Source organism: Anneissia japonica, unplaced genomic scaffold (assembly GCF_011630105.1).
Source record: "Anneissia japonica isolate Jap-2015-1 unplaced genomic scaffold, ASM1163010v1 scaffold287829_len2072220_cov186, whole genome shotgun sequence".
Taxonomy (NCBI): Eukaryota; Metazoa; Echinodermata; class Crinoidea; order Comatulida; family Comatulidae; genus Anneissia; species Anneissia japonica.
The window spans coordinates 638,361-660,064 of record NW_022716075.1 but is presented as its reverse complement, the minus strand read 5'-3'; the positions used below and the strand labels follow the sequence as shown (position 1 = coordinate 660,064).

The 21,704-nt window shown below is 35.1% G+C and overlaps 1 protein-coding gene across 1 annotated transcript; it reads left to right on the top strand.

Moving 5' to 3' along the window:
- Positions 1-7,008: 7,008 nt before the first annotated feature.
- Positions 7,009-21,520, top strand: LOC117109551. Its single transcript, XM_033251921.1, has 5 exons — positions 7,009-7,139; positions 12,760-13,087; positions 13,193-13,425; positions 14,389-14,547; positions 19,999-21,520. Exons 1-5 carry the CDS (start codon positions 7,074-7,076, stop codon positions 20,824-20,826), a joined length of 1,614 nt encoding a protein of 537 aa, XP_033107812.1. The 5' UTR covers positions 7,009-7,073; the 3' UTR covers positions 20,827-21,520.
- Positions 21,521-21,704: the final 184 nt, after the last annotated feature.

The window sequence follows — 21,704 nt, the reverse complement described above, 5'->3', positions numbered from 1 at the left end:
ACCGACGGCTTGTGAAAACCTTTTCTGTTTCCTTAGGTAATTCCACTTTAGAAAATAAACCATCTGCCAAGGTCCTGTGTGTTATTCTTGACGACAAACTTAAATTCCAATCCAATGCCATGCACTTCATGTTGTTTCCAAATCTCGAGCTTCTCTTGAGTGTTTCTCGCTTGGATTTCGTTTAAATAAAAACATCAAAATTCTTTTATTTAACAGCTTAGTTCGTCTTTATTTTGAATACTGTTGCGTCGTTTGACGTTTGGTCTCATCCAATTCATATGCTATAGAGGAATTCGATTCATCTACAATGTAATTTAACATTAACCACTGTTGTAACAAAAATCAACCACTAATGTAACATTAACCACTATTGTAACAAAAATCAACCACTAATGTAACATTAACCACTATTGTAACAAAAATCAACCACTATGTAACATTAACCACTATTGTAACAAAAATCAACCACTGTTGTAATAATTCATTAACCACTATTGTAACAACGATTTAACCACTGTTGTAACAAAGATCATTAACCACTATTGTAACAACAATTTAACCACTAATGTAACAATGTACAATATATAGTAGTCTCCGAGCCGAAACCTTATATACGTTGTCATATTAAAAAACAAATTTCACATTTTATGATGGTTGTGGCATTTTTAATTTTTTTTTATATAGAGGTTAAAGGTCAGATTAAAAAAAAAGAGTCTGAACAGCACAAATTGAACAGGGAAAGTCCCTGTGACATTGTAAATAGGAAAATCTCTTTTAAAATGATTGGCTTTTTGAAAATGTTGTGAATTTTGATATAAATGTTAAAGGTCAGATTTAAAAAATGGTCTGAACAAGCCCAAATTGCACAGGGATGCCTGGATGGTCCTAATTAGGTTACTTAAAGGCAACGCCGGGGTATAGAAAGGGGTACTAATAATTTGATGGATGTTAATCCTCAGTGGTACTAAAAGTTTTTGGGTAAATAAATGCCTAGTTATACTAAAACGATAACGATTGACGATAAAAAATATTTTTATATTTTATCGTTTTTTTCATTATTATTATTATTAGAAATTTGACTTGATTTATGAAAATATTTTTTATCGTATACACGATAATTTTTTAATGCAAATAGTTGCTTTTTTTTAATTGTTGACTGTTATTTTCAAAATATAAATAGGCCTTAATGCATCACCATGCTGCCTGGGTTTGGTTAAATCAAGTCTAAAAGTGTAAATATCTCCAAACTTCTGTATGTCTGTTGGTCAGTCGGACAGTCCCTATTACGTTTAACATGCTATTTTCCCTATTTCTGTTAGTCGTATTAGTTTAGTATTTAGCAGACAGTTTCTTATTGATTGGATGGTCATTCCATTGTTAGTCTGTCAACCAGTCGGTTAATTTTTGCAGCCTTATTTAATTAAATAATACTTTTTCGCCCCTTCACACTTCACTATCTGGTTATATTACATCTTTCCTTTGTATTGGCTTGTGCTGGTATCTGTGACGCAGTGGAGATGTATGCATGCAAAAAGAAGTAAAAAACAAATAAAATATTCAAAAATAACATCTAATTAATCAATTTCCTAATTTCGTGTTCTCTGACCCTGCTATACAATTGGAGACTTCTATATATTGTACGTTGTTACATTAGTGGTTAAATTGTTGTTACAATAGTGGTTAATGAATTTTGTTACAACAGTGGTTAAATCATTGTTACAATAGTGGTTAATGAAATTTTATAACAGTGGTTGATTTTTGTTACAATAGTGGTTAATGTTACATTAGTGGTTGATTTTTGTTACAACAGTGGTTAATGTTACATTAGTGGTTGATTGTTACATTAGTGGGTGATACAGCATCTGTCCGTGGGCCTCGCAGGGACCTAAACTGGTTAGAACTTTCCTCCCGTTGGTAATAGGCCTACATGTTACTCCTCTTTGTTTTTAGATGCGTTGTTGAACTTGCTCCACCGCTTTACTAGTGTGCGTGTCATAGTTTGCAAAAGGTCTGAAGTCACCTCTCGTAATGAAATATCCGTATAAACATGTCGCGTCAATGGGAGGATCCACGGTTTGATGCTCTGAGGCCAAGATTTGGAAGACTCTACCTTTTAATATTACAGTGCAAAAATCTTTATTAACTTTAAAAAAAAATGTGTAAAGGCCTTTTTTTCTTAGCTTGAATTGTTTATTCTTTTGGTTTTCTTCTGTGTTTCTTTAAAGAACTGCAAGTTTTATCTATTTTACTGTTGATTTTTAAGTTTTTATGTGGGAGGACTCCCCTGAAAATCAGCCATGCTGAGTGGGACTTCCTGTTTAAATAGGCCTATTAATAATTAAAAAAAAAAGGAAGATTTAACTTTTTTATACTATTTTATTTGCTTATCGTTAGACATAGGGCCCATGGACAAGCAATTCATTTGCAAACGTTTCCTTTATTTATTACTAATTCCAGTTCTTTTAGTGGGATTCTGAAAGGTCTATAACAAATTTGCAATTCAGTTTTTTGTTTGAGTCTTTTGCAATTGTGTTTTCAAATTGAAATGGTTAGTTTTATCTAGGCTGAACCCAGCAAACTGAAAACCTTATTATAACCTTTGCAAACGTGTAGGTATAAGAAACTAACAGCGACAGCGTTTGCGAAACGTTCAAGCGTTATTTAGATGTGAAATCAAGTTTTATTTGCGTATGGTTTTATACAAAAAGTAGTTTTCTACATAAAACTATAACGCATAACTTTATTATAACGTAAAATTGTAAACTGGGTATTCACTATTCAGTATATATAGGCCTATATGAGTAAATCATGACTATTTCCTGAGATTATTTCTATTTACAGATATGCAGAAGCTCTTACATGCAATCATTTTTTTCTTCATGTTTGGTGTTGGGATGAACAGTAGTTGTCAGAAGAACCAGATGTTGATCAAAGTTTCAGGAAAATACAGATGTGTTCATGTAACCGAAAGCAAATGTATGAAGTATTCAAAAAATCGACGAAATACAAAAAGCTCGTTTACTGGCAGTACCGAGTCGACTAATTCGGAGACCCCAGGGCCCTTTCTCAGTGCTGGGCCAAGCAGTGGCAGCACGTCGTCAGAGTCAGACAGATGAATCATGGATATAGGCTAATGAATGGACGATCCAACTATTATTTCTATCCTCAATTCTGTTAAAAGATATCACGAGGAATTTTTAATTTTAGATGAATACTTCGCACCCAAACAAAATTTACTGTAAATTGGGAAAATTTTGTTATTAGCGTGATATTCGTAGATGCAAGAAGGGTTTTTTTGGGGGGATGGGGGTGAAGGAGACAGGGCGTTTATTCGAGGGATCGGCGTTTATTTTATATGTGTGTGTGTGTGTGTGTGTAAAATGGATACGTAGGCCTATATACTCAAATAGACGCCCCTTAATTTCACTGTAAATAAACTACAACACATTATACCGTGAAAATATGTTATTGCGTCATCATAAGAAATATGTTATTCTAATAGTAGAACATTCATAGCCGTCGGAAGCATTTTGCAAGTGGTCCGGCCATTTAAATAGGGGGGATTGAGGGACTTAACAAATTTGGCAACACGTGACGAGTGAAGACCAGTACCCTTATCCACGGGTACAAGATTTTAAATTTAGTGAGGTCTGAGAGCATATCCACTCCAGTCCCACGATGGTTGGTGATCAATTTTTCACTGAATGACCGAAAATAGATGCTGACAACCATTAGAGCCGCTACCACTCCCACTTAAGCAGTAGCCACAATAAAGTTAGCATGGATTTGAGTCTGTGGAAATACGGCACCTGGATGCCTGGAAATACAGGTGGCAAACCTAGAGCCTCCACCCCTCCCCATCCTCCTGTCCGTTGGTAGACACAATATTTAAGTTAGTGGGGGCTATAGTTCATACCCACCGTCACCCCACATAGTTGGGGCTGAGGTGAGCAAATTTTGTAAATGTGACACCTAAATTTAGCTATTGTCATAAAAAAAAAACGAAGTACAATAACTGTATATATATCGTACTTTTACTAAATTTATCTAGGCCTATATTAACATATTTCCTCTCACCGGACACTATCCCGGTATTTCTTTAAGTTTCGGCCTGAATATATCCCCATAGCTGCCATGAGGGTTTGTGGGTAATGTTCATGAGGGACCCTCCCATTTAAGATTTACCGGTATTTAATAAAGAGTATGACCTTGCAGGAAATCATGAATCAAGAAAACATTAGGCTTATATTCACAAAAGAGATGATAAATGCTATGCGCTGTAATGCTAAAGAGTGGGCCCAGAAAAGAACCAATGTTAAAATGCTATATCTGCACAGAATGTCTCAAAATAATGACCATATTACAATTCGTAGGACTATTGTAAATCATGTGAATAAGACAAAGACAAATGTCAGTCTAATGCGAAAATAATAAATTGTTCAAAATTGAATTTATTGTCATTGCCATAACTAAATGAATTAATAAAGTGCAAGAAACACGAATATATAATACCGTAATGAATAACAATGACTAAACACGCTATAATTATATTTACACAACGTGCAGGTTACTCAGCTATGCTATGGAATTGAGCCTCCTGTATCTGAATGAATACTGAAGAGTTTCGAATAACATGCACTACTGCTGGTACTATTTTAATTACATTTTCTTGCCAAATTCAGCCTGAAACATTATTAAATTATTTATCACGCTCTAGATAAGTTGTACTATCATTTGAATTGCTGTGTTTGGTTCTGGTAGGTCATACTGATTACACATTAATTTTTGTCAATCCTCTGTATATTTATGACAGACATACCATGTAGGTACATCCATGGACAAATCTACCCAAGTGATGAAGACATACCTAATATTGTACTAACATTCAAGGGCGATCCATTTTGTTTATGTGAAAGAGTGAAGGGAGGTAGGTGTCATGTTGTTGAATTTGGTTGTTACTACAGGGGTCCCAGCAGTGGTGGCACGAGTGGGGGGGGGGGGAAGGGGAATTTTCCCCTCCGTCAGACAGGCCTGGATCCCCTGTCTAGATCATGGATCAACAATTTAAAAAAAATAATAATTTGCCTATCCAAATAACGTTATTTTGACTGCCAATCCCTAATAATGTGGTCTAAAAGCACATTTTGGACCATACTAAGCCATAAAACTCTTTCCACCCTACAAGGGAGTTTTGATCATTACGATGAGGGGATGATGATAACGATGACTATTATGATGACGATGACGGTGAAAACAACAAAGCTGAACACAATAGACCTTCCCGGAGTGTCAATCAAATTTAACAACTGACCAATCAGAAAATGGCCAGGAATACGCGTGTGTCCAACAAACGCACGTGTTCACCTGGGCCTATGTTTTTACACTGTCGTTTTGTGGGGCCTTAGCAACAGTATCCAAGGGGCGGGGCTTAATGTTGGGACTTAGCGGAGCTCAAAGTATTAAATAGGGCCTAAGCGACAGGTCTGCATCAGTTGACTATAATTTGTTACAGTGTGCTAATGACAGTACATTGATGTAAAGACTGAACGCCTAGAAAAATACTTCTATTAGACCTCATTGAGTACAAAATTAGGTCTTGCTTGAGATTAGTTTTTGTATCTATACCCCCTCGGGGGCAAAGACAATATGGTTATGATCTGGTAGATGGCGGAAAGGGTAGGCTAATCCGATGGCGGTACATGATGGGTGATGTGTCATAAGTATCTTATTACTGTACAAAAGTCATTAAAAAAATACAACACCACACATTTCCTGATAACTGAATCCCATGTGAATACAGTATTTTATTAGTATTAACATAATACAGTAAAGGCAGTATGCATGACACACGCTCCCACCGGAAGCCTATTTTTGAATAAAGGGCACGATATCACCTCTGAGCTTGGTACTACATTTGCTGGATTTTTAACCTAAACAGAGATTTACTAAGCTTCAACTAAATCATATTTTTCAACACTCGATCAATTCTTAATACGCTTGAAGACTTTGAAGTCTCAGGCATCAGTAGGCCTATAACACCCAGGGAAGTATAGGCCTATATCCTAATCTTATTTCCAACTTATACAAATTCAGGGCATCATATATATTTTTTTTACATTTATCATTCTTTTGAATAATAAGTCTCTTTCTATTCAAATTCTTTATGGCACGTGAACTTTAAAATAGAAATCTCATTCTTGTATTATATTTTTCTAATTGTATATAAACAAATAAGAATAAATAAAAAGAATAATAAATAAAATTGAAATAAATCATAGTAACTTAAAACGTAAACAAAATTCAACATTTTGCTTTTTTGTAACGTGTGTAATAACAATTAACGTAGGCCTATGTTCTCCCCTTATTTTTCCCCTTTGTTCATTAAAATACGCTCTGATTCGTTTGATTTTAGGCGTATAAATATTTTTGAGTTCCGATTGAAATCTGTGTATATTTTCAAACGCTTGATGTTAAATCGAACGAGTCACTCAGATTTTCTCATCGTCGAGTAATACTGATACACAAGTTAAGTTCGTGCAACATATTTAGATCACATTATGTAGGTCGAATTACAGTGATGTTGCCTACCGTATGTATTATTAGGATATTGATTTGTTACAACGTATGCCGATCGTACGTGATATTTAAAGTCAGTCAAGTATCCAATATCTTAGAGCTATTAGTAGGCCTATTATCAAAAGAAACCTCAATTTAATATTCCAATCTAATAAAGAAACAATGTTCGTCTCTGGATAACATAATGTTAAATAACTTATAAGCCTTTGTATTCCAGGACATATTGTAGACAAATTTGATCGCACATAAACAATATAAAAAAGGCTACTTATTTATATTGTGCGACTTATTGATCTTCCAATTACAGCCACGTAAACTTACTGGTATCTATTTCAAAAATTGTGAATCGACGGACAATTCGTTACCAAAGCAAATAATTCGTAAATTAACCAGGTTCTTTGAAAATACTGTACTATATTACGTTCCTACATAAAAAGACGTTGCAGGAGGTAGGCCTATGAGCAGTTTGGATCGCTAATGTATTTACGTATTCACCTATGACACGACACATGAGAACAGTGATTAAAAAAAAAATCATTCGATTGAGAATAAGCATTTACCAAGTAAGTTGGCAATAAATATTGTACAATTGGTGGAATAACTTTAAATTCCAACAAATATTAATCATTATTATATTGTTTTTGCTTTAAGTAATCTGGCAGTAATTTAGGTTGAGATATAATTTTGATTTTTAAATTATCATTCTTATTATACCGTCTTTTTACCAATGGACGTCATTAACCTTTTATTTTCAGACATTTTAATTGCAAAGAATGACTTGTCGTAATTTTCTATATACACCCGTTTTATTAAACTCTGGAATTCTTGCACGATGATGTTAAACTTTGCTATGTTTGTGAAAAATTTAAAGTCTTTAAGTAAAAGCTTAAGGATTTTTTCCATTGTAAGTCATAGCTTTTCTAAATAATGCAGTCGTACCTCTTCGGGGTATACGGGTATCCTGTTTTTATAACTCCTGGGCATTGGTGTCGAATGGTTCTATAAATAAATGTTGCTAGGCCCTATAATTTTTTATATAACAAATTTACCTTTTTACTGAAGTGAGCCATAGTACTGTCAACACCATCCCTTCTGAGGCTAGAATTCAGAGCCAGAAAAATTTATTTCAAATTTACTGAAGTAACTTAGTACCCCGTCAGATAACATTCTGGTATTAGGTTTGGGGCCGGAATATTGATTGCTAATTGTATTCAGATACAAATACTGTAAAGCTAATTTATCGTCATAAAAATACACAGTAAAATATATAAAGTATATCGTATTTTCACAAAATTTAATTTTTATAGCTTATAGAGTTAAGTCGCCGTATGCCTTATAGCCTTTTATTTGAAAATTTTGATCTGGTCCGTCGTGTCCTACGGAGGGACCGACGAAGCCTCAAACGACGGCCCAGAATAAAAAAAGAAAATCCCTGGTGGGCTTCAAAGGGAGAGATTTTATGGCTTTTATGGTCCAAATTGTGCAATCAAAATAAGGTTATTTGGATAGGAAAATCATCATTTTTTAAAATTTTTGACCCGACAACCTAGTCGTTCGCCGGACGACAGGAGGTCTAGCAACGGCGGCGGAACGTTTTTGAAAGTGGTGGGGGAGGGGGAATTTGATAAGGTAATAAATCCAGTTGGCCTATGCAAGCATCTAGGCACCGGGCCGCCAATGGCCCTCGGTAGGGGCCTGGATTTATATAGGACTATAGGCTATTTGGCGAAGTTTGGTGAATTGTATTGGTTATTTTATAGGAATCAAGCTACTGTAATATGACTTCATAATTGTTGTATTTTCCTTTTTATAGTCAAGATTGCTTCCACGATCACAATGAATTATTCAAACCTTCTAGGAGGCCGGAAATGGTACTTCAACTACAATGGCGGGTTCAGGAAGTCGAAATAGAGGAGCCAGGGAGGGACTTGCGCAGATAGTGTCCACCAAAAAAATCTTGCTTTGGGAGGGTCCCTCATGAACATCACATTTAACACCCCCCCCCCCCACACACACACACCATCGTCCAGTGGTAGCGGCGCCAGCGCGGGGGAGGAACAAAAACATGTGATTACGGCACCTCTTTAGATGGCCGGAAATGTCACTACAGATTTTTTACAATATACTATAAATCTGTAGTTAACCTTTAGAGAACTTTATTTTAATAAATGGCCTAATTAAGTATCTTACTGTTTTTGTTAAATTAATTGAATTTAAATGTGGTTAAATTACGTAAGTTTGATGGTTTAAGTTACACTTACATCTTCATCGTTAACATAAACAGAACTAGAGCGTCGCAAGTGCCTACCTCCGCCCTGTGCCGAAAATACAGAATTTACGCAAGGCGGACGAGCGATTCCATTGTTCTCTTCATGCTTGAGACGCACGTTTTACAGACTTCAATCAACACAGTACACACTGGTTGCTCAACTCAAAAAGAAAACATGTAGGCCTATTGTTCGTTTGAAAATGAAAAATATATTGCATTATAATAATAATAATAATAATAATAATAATAATAATAATAATAATAATGATAATGATAATGATAATGATAATGATAATGATAATGATAATAATAATAATAATAATAATAATAATAATAATAATAATAATAATAATAAATGTGTGTGTGTGTGGGTGTGTGTGTGATATGTTCATGAGGGACCCTCCCATGGGAAGGTTTTTTTTTCCTAATAATATGACCTTACATTACATCCTATTCTCCCGGTATATGACTCAAGAGTCAAGAAAACATTAGGCCTGTATTCACAAAAATTCCCTCTTATAATGCTAAAGAGTTGGCCCAGAAAAGAACCCGGGTTAAAATGTTATATCTTGACACAGAAAATAGTAGCATGGAACAAAATAATGACAAATTCACAATTCTTATGCCTGTTAAATCAACGTAGGCATATTTATTGCGAAATGATAACTTCAAAATTCAATTTCTTATCAGTTCCATCATTAGATGAACTTATTCCTCCATTAATAAACAAAAAAAAAAGTGCAAGGAACACGAATACATAATGATACAATGAATAACATTGACTATATCACAACGTGCATTACCGTATATTGTGCAATATAAACAATGCAATTAAATAAAATATATGTGTTATATAGGCAATATGCCATTGTATTATATTTAGAAATAGGCTTGCAATTTAATGAATACCGTAGAATCGCGACCGACCTGAAGCACTGAATAGGCCTAATAAATAATTTGTCACGCTCTAGATGAGGTGTAAAGTTTGTTAATTAAGTGATGTGTTCGCTTCTGCTAGGCCTTATACCGATTACACTTAATCATTTTAGTCAATTATTGGTTTATTTATGACAGACCATGTAGGTATACATGGGCCGACTGAATGAACAAATTTGATCGTAAATATTAAACAGTTTTAAAAAAGCATCTTCATTTGGATTCTGCGAATTATTGATCTTCCATTTACAGCCACGTAACTGACTGGTATCTATTTCAAAATTGTGAATCGACAAACAATTCGTTATTAACCAGCTTCCCCGATAATTCTGCATTACGTTCAAACACAAAAAGACTGTTTGCAGGTGGTATGAGCAGTTTGAATCGCGAAGGAAAGTGTATATGACACGATACACGAAAACACTGACTTTTTGAAAAGCATTTACCGTAAGTTATCAACAAATATTGTACAATTGGTGGAATAACTTTAAATTCCAACAAATTTTAATCAATATAATATTGTTTTTACTTTAAGTAATCGGGCCGTAATTTAGGTTAAAAATTTTGATTTTTTTTAAATTATTCTTATTATACCGTCTTCTTACCTATGGACGTCATGAACCTTTTGCTTTCAAACATTTTAATTGCAAAGAATGACTTGTCATAATGTTCTATATACACCCGATTTATTAGACTCTGGAATTCCTTGCCCGATGATGTTAAATTTTGCTTTGTTTGTTAAGGATTTCTTTTCATTGTAAACCATACTTTTCTAAATAATGCAATCGTTCCTTCTTTTTATAATTTCATAATTTTCACTAAATTAATTTTAACTCTTGTATTGTTTCAATGAGTCGCATGTTTTTCTGGCGACAGCGGGTATGTTTTATGACTCCGGACAATGGTGCCAAATGATTCTACAAAAAATGTTGCTATAATTTTTGTTGAACTTAATCGCACTATATATTGTCAATAGTTTTTTCAAGGTAAAATCATTTTTATTTTGGGAATTTTGGAGCCATAAACTTTCTCTTGATCATTAACATGTATGTCGGTAACATATCCGTCGGAAGCATTTTGTATAAGTGGTCCGGCCGTTATAGTAAGAACCATGGTGAAGAGCGGGGGTGGGGGGTTTGGGGCTAAAAATGTGGTTGTTAAATTGACCCGCTAGGCCTACCCCGGATACGGAGGATTTTAAAGTTATTGGGATCAGAGAGCATATCCACCACAGCCCCACCATGGTTGGGGCTGAGGCGCGACAATTTTTATAATACGACACCCCTGGATGCCCGGAAAGTGATCCCATTCCCATTTTGCTGTACATTGGCAGACACATGATTTAAAAAGCTAGTAGGGGATATAGTTCATATCCTACCTCAGCCTCACGATGGTTAGGGCTGAGGTGAGCAAATTTTGAAAATATCGCACCATATAGACAGTGACGTGACTAGGTTCCGCCGAGGGGCCCTGGTTTGAGAGTAGGCCGTCGGTGCCTTGACACATAATGTAAGTTCGGCAGCTCAGGCTAACAAAGCTTCACAGAGTTAACAAAATTACTCTTTTACTGAAGTGAGCCATAGTACCATCCCATTTCGGAGTCTGAATTCGGAGCCAGAAGAATGTTGTTTATGAAAGGGGTAGAATTTATTTATAATTCACTGAAGTCCAGGTTTTATGCCGGAATACTGATTACTAATTGTATTAATATACAGATACAAATACTGTACTGTAAAACTACTTAATTTATTTGTTATAAAAACGCAGTACACTGTATATATCGTACTTTTACAAAATTTAAGTTTTGTGGCCTGAATATAGGATTACATACGGTAAGTGAGTACCGGTAATAGTGCCCATATACCGTATAAAGGCCTAATTAGTTTGATCGGTGCATAATAATAATAATAATAATAACGATTTTTAAAGCGCAAACATCACCACCAAAAATAGGTGCATGATTTTGTTATGTTCACAGAAGACCGAAGAAATCCCCATTGCTGACTTGGTCGCCGGGACGAGGGTGTGTGTGTGTGTGTGATGTTCATGAGGGGCCCTCCCATAGGAAGATTTTTTAAGAGTTATGACTTTACATGGCTTTCTATTCTTCTGGTATTTAAGAAAACATTAGGCCTATATTCACAAAAATGCCCTCATAATGCTAAGGAGTTAGTCCAGAAAAGCACCCAGGTTAAAAATTTTATATCTGGACACAGAAGGTAGTAGCATGGCTCAAAATAGACAAACATCACAATTCGTAGGCCTATGTTAAATCAATGTAGGCCAGGTATATTGCAAAATGAGGACATACATGAAAATAAATGAAATATGCATAGGCAATACAAAAACAAGCACGGAGGTTAGAATTTTGTTTAAATAATAATATATCATAAAAAAAAACAATGATGCGATACGAACATTAGTAATAAATTCATATAATCTATATAAGTATCTGTGGATTTATTTTAAAAATAATATCATAATTCAGAAGAAGTGGTTCGGGCAAAGCCGGTGCTTCTGGTGCTGTTCCGACGACCCTGCGATATAAACCTATTTCCTCAAGTCTTTTGACTTTCTTTTTTTGGTTTTATATTTGTAGATTTTATGGAATTCTGAAGTCCAACACTGGTACTCTTCTCGTTATAAACAATCTTTATATTTGTTAACACTACCTATAAAACCGATTTTCTTTTCCCCCTCGAAATATTTTCATGCGATTTCAATCTGTAACCTGCACCAATATTTCTTTTATTTTCATTTACTCGACTTATATTAGTAATTTTACGTCCAATAGAAGGCCTTTAAAAGTAAAACACGATCATCTATTAATAGCATTTGAATCACCAAGCACATACAAGCTCTATTGCTTTACATTAATGTTTATTTTGCATCATAAATTATTTTATGTGCATTGAAAATTATTTATTGTTTACAAGTTAGATGAATTCTATTGTTGCTCTTTTTATTTTTATTGATAGAAGATGAAGCTTGTTTACACCGCGGTTATATCATTAATTGCACTGTTTACAAATGGAAAATGTATGAAGTTAGCAAAAGTTTCGAGAGAATATCGATGTGACAATACACACTGCGAAAAGAGATGCTTTCGATATCCAGCGGTTTCAAAGTCACGAAGTGGTGAAAGTACCTGTATTCGTGGAGATCCGAAGTCACGCGCATTAAAAGCAACGACCGAGCATGTATCGGTTAGCCCCCGTCACATTACACATTCTGTGACACCATTAGACATGAAAAGCACTATTGGGACAACAGATACTATCCCTGTGGCACATCTTGTGACACAAAGTGACACAAGCACCACTGTGACAAGTAATGCGCAGTACAGCGTTGGAAGTAGGAGTGAAAATATCATCTCCATCGGTACCCATCATCACCACCATGTGACACAAGGTGACACAAGCACCACTGTGACAAGTAATGCGCAGTACAGCGTTGGAAGTAGCAGTGAAAATATCATTTCCATCGGTGCCCATCATCACCACCATGTGACACAAGGCGACACAAGCACCATTGTGACAAATAATGTCCAGAATAGTGTTGAAAGTAGCAGTGAAAATCCCACCTCGGTGGGTCCCCATCACGCTACACAATCTGCGACACAAGATGCGACAACCGATTTGATTGTAGCGAGCTCACGTCACATTATTCTTAAACTGCTTGTGTTAACATTATAGATACAAATTATTGGCTCACAATATTGTCCATAAAAGGTTGTCTTGTATTTGCAAAGGTCGTTTATAGTTAAAAACGTAGCAATATTCAGTATTAAATATTAAAATATTAAGCATTTGAATATATTCTTGTATTATATGGCATTACTAATTTTACCTCAGGGCTTCACATACATAGAGTAAAAGTAATAAGCCTATAATAAGAGCAACACCAAGGTCCTAAATCACGTGGTGTAAATATCAGGCAATATATATCCAGTAAAATAACAGACTTTGTAAATGTCCGCACAGTACCGTGTTTGACAAGGCAAGGAAAATTATAAGGTGAGTGAAAACGATATTTTTATAATATTACATTTTCAACAAATATATTTAAGTTTTTTCGTGTGGCAACTTCCCATTAGGTGAGAAAATTAATTTGTAACTTTGTAATTCATAGCAATTATAATTGGTATGGCTATTTGTTTTTTATTTTTATTTTTTTTTTTTTTTTTTTTTTTTTTTTTTTTTTTTACTCGAACCTCAGAAAAGTGGTCTTTAATTGCAAGTAGTCTTTCATTGGAGGGTCTTTAATTAGAGGAAGAGACCTGTATTGTTGAAATTTTCAATTGAAACTGAAATGTTCAATGCAATTCAAATATTTTTGATATTCTTCTTCTTCTTCTTATATTTAATTGATAAATATTGCTTTAAATGTCGAAAATTACATTGTCGACGTGATCCTCTATTTTATTATTTGTTTTACGCTTATTTGTTAATGAAAAAAAACAACATAGATTTTGATACAGCCTCAGCCCAAAACAAAATTGGAAAAAATGGCTGCACGTACGTACGTCTAATTTATTGTTGTTTTAATTATCAAGATATTATAGGACTAGAGCACCTATTAACTAAACTTTGTTTATGAACGAACAGATGAAGTTCCTTCACATCCTTGTGTGTTTATGTGTGATTCAAAATGGAACATGCAGTATTTGCAACCAACGACAAAAATACGTGAAAGTAGCGGGAGAATATCGATGTGTTGACACACTTAAGTCCAAGTGCTATAGGTATACTGGCAAAGGCCAACAGGTAACTCAGACATTGAGAGCACAAGTATTCTGCCACCGCAACGAGATTTAGATGCGTACTTATTGGCGCACTACGCGTTTGAAGGCAACACTGACGATGTGTTCGGAAGTTCAAGACACGGTGAATTAAATGGCACCGATATGGGTTACATCGATGGGATTGTGGGTACAGCGATTAAATTGAATGGAACCACCAGAGTACTGGTGCCAAGTTTTGAGGACTACTTTTTTGACAATTTAATGAATACCGTAGAATCGCGACCGACCTGAAGCACTGAAGGCCTAATAAATAATTTATCACGATCTAGATGAGGTGTAATACCATGTATTGAACGTTTTTTAATTAAGTGATGTGTTCACTTCTGGTTTATTATTATTGGTTTATTTATGACAGACCATGTAGGTATACATGGGCCGACTGAATGAACAAATTTGATCGTAAATATTAAACAGTTTTAAAAAATCATCTTTATTTGGATTCTGCGACTTATTGATCTTCCATTTACAGCCACGTAACTGACTGGTATCTATTTCAAAATTGTGAATCGACAAACAATTTGTTATTAACCAGGTTCCCCGATAATTCTGAATTACGTTCTAACACAAAAAGACTGTTTGCAGGTGGTATGAGCAGTTTGAATCGCGAAGGAAAGTGTATATGACACGATACACGAGAACAGTGATTTTTTGAAAATCCTTCGATTGAGAATAAGCATTTACCGTAAGTTATCAACAAATATTGTACAATTGGTGGAATAACTTTAAATTCCAACAAATTTTAATCAATATAATATTGTTTTTACTTTAAGTAATCGGGCCGTAATTTAGGTTAACAATTTTGATTTTTTTTTTAAATTATTCTTATTATACCGTCTTCTTACCTATGGACGTCATGAACCTTTTGCTTTCAAACATTTTAATTGCAAAGAATGACTTGTCATAATGTTCTATATATACCCGATTTATTAGACTCTGGAATTCCTTGCCCGATAATGTTAAATTTTGCTTTGTTTGTTTTCCATTGTAAACCATACTTTTCTAAATAATGCAATTGTTCCTCCTTTTTATGATTTCATAATTTTCACTAAATTAATTTTAACTCTGGTATTGTTTCAATGAGTCGCATGTTTTTCTGGCGACAGCGGGTACGGTATGTTTTATGACTCCGGACAATGGTGCTGAATGATTCTACAAAAAATGTTGCTATAATTTTTGTTGAACTTAATCGCACTATATATTGTCAATAGTTTTTTCAAGGTAAAATCATTTTTATTTTGGGAATTTTGGAGCCATAAACTTTCTCTTGATCATTAACATGTATGTCGGTAACATAGCATTTTGTATAAGTGATCCGGCCGTTATAGTAAGAACCATGGTGAAGAGCGAGGGTTTGGGGCTAAAAATGTGGTTGTTAAATTGACCCGCTAGGCCTACCCCGTATACGGAGGATTTTAAAGTTATTGGGATCAGAGAGCATATCCACCACAGCCCCACCATGGTTGGGGCTGAGGCGCGACAATTTTTATAATACGACACCCCTGGATGCCCGGAAAGTGATCCCATCCCCATTTTGCTGTACATTGGTAGACACATGATTTAAAAAGCTAGTAGGGGATATAGTTCATACCCTACCTCCGCCTCACGATGGTTAGGGCTGAGGTGAGCAAATTTTGAAAATATCGCACCATATAGACAGTGACGTGACTAGGTTCCGCCGAGGGGCCCTGGTTTGAGAGTAGGCCGTCGGTGCCTTGACACATAATGTAAGTTCGGCAGCTCTGGCTAACAAAGCTTCACAGATTTAACAAAATTACTCTTTTACTGAAGTGAGCCATAGTACCATCCCATTTCGGAGTCTGAATTCGGAGCCAGAAGAATGTTGTTTAAGAAAGGGGTAGAATTTATTTATAATTCACTGAAGTCCAGGTTTTATGCCGGAATACTGATTACTAATTGTATTATTATACATATACAAATACTGTACTGTAAAGCTACTTAATTTATTTGTCATAAAAACGCAGTACACTGTATATATCGTACTTTTACAAAATTTAAGTTTTGTGGCCTGAATATAGGATTACATAAGTGAGTAATAGTGCCCATATACCGTATATAGGCCTAATTAGTTTGATCGGAGCATAATAATAAATAATAATAATAATAACGATTTTTAAAGCGCAAACATCACCACCAAAAATAGGTGCATGATTTTGTTATGTTCACAGAAGACGGAAGAAATCCCCATTGCTGACTTGGTCGCCGGGACGAGGGTGTGTGTGTGTGTGTGTGTGATGTTCATCAGGGGCCCTCCCATAGGAAGATTTTTTAAGAGTTATGACTTTACATGGCTTTCTATTCTTCTGGTATTTAAGAAAACATTAGGCCTATATTCACAAAAATGCCCTCATAATGCTAAGGAGTTAGTCCAGAAAAGCACCCAGGTTAAAAATTTTATATCTGGACACAGAAGGTAGTAGCATGGCTCAAAATAGACAAACATCACAATTCGTAGGCCTATGTTAAATCAATGTAGGCCAGGTATATTGCAAAATGAGGACATACATGAAAATAAATGAAATATACATAGGCAATACAAAAACAAGCACGGAGGTTGGAATTTTGTTTAAATACTAATATATCATAAAGAAAACAATGATGCGATACGAACATTAATAATAAATTCATATGATCTATAAAAGTATCTGTGGATTTATTTTAAAAATAATATCATAATTCAGAAGAAGTGGTTCGGGCAAAGCCGGTGCGGCTGGTGCTGTTCCGACGACCCTGCGATATAAACCTATTTCCTCAAGTCTTTTGACTTTCTTTTTTTGGTTTTATATTTGTAGATTTTATGGAATTCTGAAGTCCAACACTGGTACTCTTCTCGTTATAAACAATCTTTATATTTGTTAACACTACCTATAAAACCGATTTTCTTTTCCCCCTCGAAATATTTTCATGCGATTTCAATCTGTAACCTGCACCAATATTTCTTTTATTTTCATTACAAATAAACCAAAGATGTGTATAAGAGACAGTTACAAAGACACTAACAGCAGAAGAAGTTTTTGAACTATTTAACTCTTATTAATTATAGTGCCTGCTTAGGCCATAAAAAATAAATTCTTGTGTTGGTCACGTTTTAGGAAAATCGGTAGGAATTTTTTATTTTTTTTCCTTTTTTTTTTTACCGATAATGTGTTTATGTTCGAACATTTTGGGTCGGTCGGGCGTGGCCAACACAATCATGTTTTTATTTGACCTTACGTAGATGTAAGCTTAATACCAATAAAATGTGTATAAATAACTGATATTTGCTTTTACCGTATAAATGTAACTTAAGCTATTGAAATAATTCATCTACAAATTTGTTTACGCAGGGTCTGGGCATAGTACATTAGGCCTATACTACGTCTCGGACTGTGATTATTATGTGTCATTAAAAACTCAGAATAAATCCTGGCCCCTGTTCTTGTGGGTTGATGGTTATCGCCGAATAGTGGAATGTGTATTGCCAATTCAAGTGGTTGTTTTGGTGAATTTGTGTGGCATTTTGTATTATGCTTTTGGATGGTATGTACGCAATAGCCCTATAGACAAAGGGACAAACAAGTTTGGGAGGGTCCCCTGGTGAAGTTCGAGGGCGAATCCGAAGCTTGGACCCCGGAGCTATTTTGAGACTAATTGATTTATTCTGATAGTCCTGTACTTATTATACAGAAAGTAAATTTGTGAAAATAACGTAAAACCTAGAATCAGCCCGCAGTGGGCTTAATATCGAGAAGCCCATCCTGAATTGAAGCCCTCTCTTTAGTTTGCAAAAGTAGTTTCGAATTGAAGCCCATCTCGAAAAAAAAGCCATCCAAAGTTCGCAAAAAAAAAAAAGAAAGAAAGAAAGAAAGAAAGCCCAGTGCTTCTATTCGAGGTTTTACGGTATTATCGTGAACAGAATATTGATTGAAGCTGTAGTCTGAGGGGACAACTGGAGGAAAAGGAAAGACATTAAACTGGAGAAAATTTCTCTCATGCTTCGTGGTGCCGCCATTTTTCTATTTGGCACACAAATCTAGAAAATATATCGTAGCACGATCCTTCTAAGCGCCTTACGATTTAGGGCATTTTGAGTTCATATTTATGTCAATTAAAATATCGTAAAATAACAACTTTACGCAATACTAACACGAATCTACACAATATTAAACGAGGAGTTGTCAATTTGAGAATTTATTATTCAGAGAGTTGTATGAGGTAATTGGAACGCGTGACTCTAGTAGGCCTAAATGCAATAGATAATAAAGAGTTTCATTTAATAGGCCGAACAGAATATTTATTAATATAAAGTGACTGGTCCATGCTATACCCCAAATGTTATCTCCATTGCAAATATATATATATATATTTTTTATTTTAAAAGAATACGTGACGAATAAGGAATGTCTACATCTATCATTTTAGCATCTATAGGTCTACTGTATAATTCATATAGGCCTAGGCCTACAGTATTCTTAATCTGCTTGTGTCAACATTATAGACAAAAATTAATGGCTTACAATATTGTCCTTATAAGGTTGTCTTGTTTTTGCAAAGGTCGTTTATAGTTAAAAACGTAGCAATACTCATTATTAAAAATTATGCCTTTGAATATATTCTTGTATTATAATATGGCATTACTTATTCGACCTACTGGGCTTCACATACAAGATTGAAGGCCACTGAAGGCGGGTTTTTTTAGATTAAAAGTAATAAGCCTATAATAAGAGCAACACCAAGGTCTTAAATCACGTGGTGTAAATATCAGGCAATATATATCCAGTGAAATAACATGACTTTGTAAATGTGCGCACATTACCGTGTTTGACAAGGCAAAAAGCAAATTATAAGGTGAGTGAAAACGATATTTTTTATAATAATAGGCCTATTACATTTTCAACAAATATATTTCAATTTCTTCGTGTGGCAATTTTCCATTAGGTTAGAAAATTAATTTTTAAATTTGTAATTCATAGCATTGGTATGGCTATATTTTTTTTTTTTTTTTTTTTTTTTTTTTTTTTTACGCGAACCTCAGAAAAATGGTCCTTATTTGGAGGTAGTCTTTCATTGGAGGGGTTTTTAATTAGAGGAAGACCTGTATTGTTGAAATTTTCAATTGAAACTGAAATGTTCAATGCAATTCATATATTTTTGATATTCTTAAAACTTCTTATATTTAATTGATAAATATTGCTTAAATGTCAAGATTACACTGTCGAGGTGATTTTCTATTTTAGTATTTATTTTACGCTTATTTATTAACTTTAAAAAAACATAGATTTTGATACAGCCTCAGCCAAAAACAAAAACGTAAAAATGGCTGCACGTACGTACGTCTAATTTATTGTTGTTTTAATTATCAAGATATTATAGGACTAGATCACCTATTAACTAAACTTTGTTTATGAACGAACAGATGAAGTTCCTTCACATCCTTGTGTGTTTATGTGTGATTCAAAATGGAACATGCAGTATTTGCAACCAACAACAAAAATACGTGAAAGTAGCGGGAGAATATCGATGTGTTGACACACTTAAGTCCAAGTGCTATAAGTATACTGGCAAAGGCCAACAGGTAACTCCAGACATTGAGAGCACAAGTATTCTGCCACCGCAACGAGATTTAGATGCGTACTTATTGGCGCACTACGCGTTTGAAGGCAACACTGACGATGTGTCTGGAAGTTCAAGACACGGTGAATTAAATGGCACCGATATGGGTTACATCGATGGGATTGTGGGTACAGCGATTAAATTGAACGGAACCACCAGAGTACTGGTGCCAAGTTTTGAGGACTACTTTTTTGGGAATGCATTTTCGGTCAGCGTATGGTTCAACTACGATGGAACGCACACAAGTACTCAAGGAATCATCAATAATGGCTTCAAAGAACACGGATCGTGGGAGATAAGAACCCGTTCTGGCTACACTGAGCTCACGGCGTCTGTTAATTACCCTCCTGCAGTATTCAGATATATGGGATTCACTCCTGGTGAATGGCATCATATTGCTATGACGTTTAATGGCACCAAGCTCTTGTTCTTTTTAGATGGAGCGAGCCAAACGCCTGATACCGAATGTTGCAGTGTTCCAATTGGTGTACGTCCTAACAGAGTTACTATCGGACAAGTCGGGATTGGTATGGAAGATAAATATTTCTATGGGTCAATAGACGAAGTAAAATTATTCAATACCTCTTTATCAGAAGAAGAGGTACTTACATTGTTTGAAATTTCAAATTGAACCGTTTCTAATTTGTAGTTGGGCTTGGTGGAAATAAAAAGATCCCTTCCCACCTCCAGGCTCCTCAATTCTCTCATAAACCAGGAATTTTCATAAATGAAGAGCTCCATTTGTTTAAAACATTATTATTGAAACGAAGTAAACGAAGGTGAAGTGGGTGAGGTGGCGAATGTGATTATAAGTGAGGGATAACTCGCAAAATTAGGTATAGGACTTATCTAACAGAACAAACGTTACTCCGAATAAAGAAAGCCATGATTTGAAGTTTCGAACTTTATTTGGTCATCTTCAGGAATGTAGATGATATGATATGTATTATCACCATATTGAGCGTGATTTTTTGTTTCGAACATTTCAATGTGGTGGGGGCGATTGGAGGGACAGTTTTTTTAGGGATGTGCCCCCTTCCGCACGCATCCCTAGATACGCCACTGCTCATCTCTCCTTAATTGTTTCTTTTCATCTGCATAAGATTGTCTCTGTCAAGCTTAATAAACTAGTAAGAACTTCATATACCTCACTTCAGCTATAGGCTTCATTAATTTATCGTGACGTATATTAAACCAGTACTGTGCCCTGCCTGGGCTGTCTCTTTTTAAACTTACGTCGACGTGGTTATCCCGATTGGTACTGGTATGTATTGAGAAAATGTAACCCACAAGGCAGAACAATTGAAAGTCATATTAGATTACAAATAAACCAACTTGGATATTATTATTGATTACCGGTATCGTATTTGGCCTAGGCCTACCAAGGTAATTTAACAAAAGGACGCACATCTCGGGACATCAAAGGTTATAACTCTGGCATCGACATTCTAGGTGCACGTGCGTCCCTACACGCTGAACGTCACAAAAACCATAGCAACCAGACCATAA